The 5,000-nt window shown below is 40.8% G+C and overlaps 1 protein-coding gene across 1 annotated transcript; it reads left to right on the top strand.

Moving 5' to 3' along the window:
- The first annotated feature begins 844 nt into the window (after positions 1–844).
- Positions 845–1,710, top strand: LOC119569125. Its single transcript, XM_037917427.1, has 4 exons — positions 845–871; positions 1,036–1,207; positions 1,254–1,459; positions 1,597–1,710. The coding sequence occupies exons 1-4, from the start codon at positions 845–847 to the stop codon at positions 1,708–1,710; spliced, it is 519 nt and encodes a 172-aa protein (XP_037773355.1).
- Positions 1,711–5,000: the final 3,290 nt, after the last annotated feature.

The raw sequence follows: 5,000 nt of genomic DNA, 5'->3' as shown, positions 1-5,000 counted from the left end.
GAACAGTAAGTGCTCTCCAGTTGTCAAGGAATGTAAGTCTTGTCACAAGTCTGTCACTATAGCACAGTGTGTTTCAAAACCCTCCATAGCAAAAACAAGTCCACAAGATATCACAGTGAGAGTAGCAAAACAGAGAGCATCGTTAACAACAATATCATCTCTCACCACACGACCCAGTGTCTTACCATTAATCTACAAGTGTCTTGCAAGGAAGGCAGTGATCACCTCACAATAACACCTGATTCTTTTTCAGAGATGACACAAATTGGTCTTCATCACCTCAAGCAGCTAGATTTGAATATGGCACACCTTTTGCCATCTTCAGCTGCTAACCTGCATGCAGCAAACAGCACAATGCTGGAATCCATTGGCCGAATCCATGCTGAGCTATGCTATTTTGACTCAATGATTGTGAAGCTGACTTAAAGTTCTTTTTGGCTTTTCCAATCTTGGTGAATTGGGCATATTATCTTCACATTATACCAAGCCCCACTCACCAGATTTAACTTGCTGCCTAGTTAATGCCACAATCAGGGATTCTTCAAGTATTAGTGTTCAGCATTTTCATACAGTAAACAATGACATCACACGAACAAGTACAGTGTTACTGCGTGTAAGCCTCCATTAACAATGTTTCCTGAAGCAGCACGTGAAATCTTCATTACAGAATTTGCTAACGTATTGATGTCGTCTCAAGATTCCAAAGATGGCAAACATCTGAAAACCATAAAAGGTGATCCCATGACCATACATATCAAGCCTGATGTGCAACCATTTGCCATTCATACTCCACATTCCATCCCTACTGCATGGTGGGGACACTGCCAAGAAGGAACTTGATGCCATGGTTACACAAGGTATCATTATCCCAGTCAGAGACGAAGCTACACCATGATGCCACCCCTCTTACCAAAATAAATTGGAGATATTCGCAATCACCATTGATTTGTCACATCTTGATGCTATGATGGGATATTGGCAAATCCCTCTAGCTGAAGATGTACAGCACCTTACAACATTTGTCACTCCATACAGATTCTTACACAGTCCCATCATGTATCATCAGAAGAGGAGTTCTGTCAACGTAGCTACCTAGCCATTACAGGTATTGACAACTGTGGGAAAGTTGTTGATGATATACTTGTATTGGATCATGACGACTATTCTGCACACATTCAGCGCATCTTCAACATACTTTGTCGATGCCGTGAGCATAGCATGACAATCAACAAAGACACGTTTGTCTTCGCCAGTGCTTATGTACACTTCTGTGGTTTTGACAGAAGGTATTCATGCTGCCCCTGAAAATATTAGAGCAATCGCTGAGTTCCCCACCCCTGAGTCGCTCACAGATCTTCGTTCCTTCTTTGGACTTGTAAACCAGCTGGAAGATTTTTCTCCAAATATCTCAAGTGCAGCCGAGACCCCGAGGCCCCTCTTAAGCCCCAAACATTCATTTGTATGGACAAAGGATCATGAAGAATCCTTCCAGCAAATCAAAGAAGCCCTTATGTCAACACCAACACTCACTCATTTTGATCCCAAACTACCCAGCATTACAAGCTTGATGCCTCTCGATTTAATGGCATTGGCTAGGCTTTGTTCAACAACATGGTGAAAAAGACAACTCATTCAATGAAGTTTCAGGTTTTAATGGACACTGAGAAAAGTTATGCAACAGTAGAACTAGAATTGCTTGCAGCAGTATGAGCAATCCGAAAGTGTCGTCTTTATCTTCAAGGCTTACCCAAGTTCGAGCTTGTACTGAACCACAATCCATTAAACCCATACTAAGTGCTTATACTCTAGATGCCGTAACAAACCCTCGACTGCAACGCCTCAAGGAGAAACTTGCAGGCTACACATTCACTGCTCTGGTGTAAGGGCAAACACCATGCTATACCGGATGCATTTTCACAGGCACCAGTTGATCAACTAGATGTAGATGATTTACAGATTGACCATGAAATGTCAAGTTTTATACAGAACATTAGCTGCCTTAACAGAACTCTCTGAATTCGATGATCCAGTCTTTGACAAAATCAGATCTGCTGATCTTGCATATCCTGCCTACCAGCAGCTAATTTCTAATGTAACAGGTGGATTCCCATCTTCCAAATCAGGTCTACCTACTGATTTTTTGTCATACTGAAAAATTCAGGGCGATCTTAAACAAGATCATGGCATTACTGTGCCGCCATGATATCGTCATCCCTGCAATTATCCAGAAAGAAGCATTATCTCGTCTCCACAGCACACATCGTGACATTGAAGCCACAAAGCAATGAGCAGCCCTGTCTGGTAGCCTGGCATCACCAATGATATTACCACAACAATTAAAGCTTGCTCCACTTGTCAGACTCTCCAGCCATCCTTACAGAAGGAACCAATCATACAGGCACCTACATGTCCATTTGAATCCTTATCCTTATGGACTTGCTTAGCCATGCTGGTAAATCATACCTGGTTTATGCAGATGGCTATTCAGGTTGGTCGGTAGTCCACTAGTATCAAGGAGTCGTACCACCATAAGTGCATTCAGGAAACTGTTTGGTCAATTGGGCGTCCCCCACCCGTCTACGCACAATGGAGGTCTACAATTTTCATCACATGAATTCCAGAAATTCTTACAGAAATGGCGTGTTCACACATGTTAACGCCCCATTACCCACAATCTAATGGGCATGCCAGGGTAATGAAGCATCTTGTTGCCAAAACACCTCCAACAGGAGACCTCTATAGTAATGAAGACTTTTCAAATGATTTATACCACGCCCTAACAGTCTCTCTCACCTGTTATGGTCTTATTGGGCCGTCCTCTCCACTCACTGGTCCCAACACATTGCAGTGCCTTCGATACTAAGTGGCATAACATAGCGAAGAAAATAGATGAACGTTACTCAGCTCAGGACCACTATGATCCTCATGCCAAATCCCTGTCGTCCATCCCTAGGGCACTGATGTACTAAAACCATATTAATAAACGATGGGATACTACATCGTAGGTGTTAGTCGCAAGTGTGACTACCTAGTTAAGATGTGTTTATTATCTGCAACGTCCTCAGGCTCTTGGAAAGATGTAAAGAGGTCACTGCCACCACCCGATTGGTACGTTCGGGAACGAGTGTATGATGTAAGACGGGGGATGGAAGGTCAGAAGAATTGTAAAAAGGAACGACAGTAGTGTGCGTATGTGTGTGTGAAGGGTACAAATGAGCCGAAGTGAGGTAGGCGTAGTTAGAGTCCCGAGGAGAGGCGTGTACAGATGCTTCATCTATACTTTAGGGTTTTGATTTTTAAAAACTTTAGAAACTATAGTGTCCATATAGGCGTTATTCAGCCTTCCTTCTTACAAACAGTCGGGGACTTCTCAAGAGATTATAAAATTATCTATTTATTTTGTAAAACCAAAGATAAGAGAACATAAAACAAAACACGAACACAGTAAAACAAGCACTAAAACACAAGACAAAGACAGGCATTAAACAGTAAAAAAATAAAACACAAACATTAAAACGAGAACCACCTTTTCTCACGCAAAATATAGCTTGATCGTTTCTATATTGCCGAGACCACCTAATCCTGTGTACCACAACCACAGAGTCCAGCACTGCGACTGCCCTGGGACTCGAACTGGAACCCCCTTGTAGGACCGGGGACTTTCCATTGTCACCTCGGGCCGCGAAACCGAGCTTTGGTTATTATATTTGTAACTAAAATTCTATGATCACTAAGATATTATAACCAAAATATTTTAAAGTATTCATAAAATGAATAAAAGTTCTGGGAAATAAAATAGTAAAATAAAAGAAACATCGTGCACAAGTGTATAAGATAGTAAAATAGGTTTATAAAATGTTCATTGTAAAATTGTAAAAAATAGATATTCATAATGAAAATATGATAAAATGACAATAAATAGGATAAATAAAGCTTAAAAGTTTTTTTCATTTTTATTTTCTATTTTGTGGTCTATTTTCTGTACGGCACGATGTAAAAATATTTATGTGTACATAAAAAATAGTGTAAACCCAAATAAAACAGACAAATGAAACGAAGCCGTGCAGGTGAGACGTTCCAGGTGAGCTTCTTTCGGTCGCTGCTTCCTTACCGCGACGGGCATCCACACACCCGGGGGATAAATTCAGGGGTTTAGGGCGACCTCGGAGACGTACGAGGCTGCAACCTCCTCCGTGGAGCGAGGGTGGATACTGTCCTTCATCTTGTAAGGGGGGGGGGAGACGGAAAACATATGTAGGGGACCGTGGGGGAAGTACACTCGGTCCACTACAAAGACACCCAGTGGTGGTATATATTGGAGAAAGCAGGCGATTCCTGCTACCTGTCCCCTACCACTGCCTCTACGCAGCCACCCACCTGCCCTCAAGAAACGAGTTTGCTTTAAAATGCCTCCTAGACGTAGCTCTCGTTTAAATAAGTTATATGTATATATTTGCCGTGGCCCCCAGAACATAGTGTTACGCTGTTTTACATGCCTTCTACACTAAAGCAGAGTAATCCTCCCTCTTATGAAAGAAAAGCAAAATAATTTATGCACTTTCATGTATGTGCCAAAAGTAATCAGCGGGAAAATGTAATCCTAGTGTTAATTTTTTTCACTCGCAATATTTCCAATAGAACACTTTATCTCAACTAGCATTTATATATATTTGTCATATATTACGATGTCATCCAGTGTTAATTGGATATTGCACAAATGTATGGCAACATCGTTCATCCTACTTAGGGGGAGCCATCTAGTAAACACGAGTCGCACGTCTGTTGTCATCTTCAAGAATAAATGATGATTCCACTTGTTAGCTATTTATAAGAACCTACAACTACTAGATTCTCACACAATACAATCACATTATCATTATTATGATAATTATTACTATCATTCTTATTATCTTTATTATTATTACCAATACTACTGACACAACAGTTATTATTATTGTTATTATTATTATATTCATGACTATCTTTATTATTACTCATTA

The sequence above is a fragment of the Penaeus monodon genome, unplaced genomic scaffold, assembly GCF_015228065.2.
Source record: "Penaeus monodon isolate SGIC_2016 unplaced genomic scaffold, NSTDA_Pmon_1 PmonScaffold_127, whole genome shotgun sequence".
In the NCBI taxonomy this organism is placed as follows: Eukaryota; Metazoa; Arthropoda; class Malacostraca; order Decapoda; family Penaeidae; genus Penaeus; species Penaeus monodon.
This window is presented reverse-complemented; position numbering and strand designations above follow the sequence as displayed.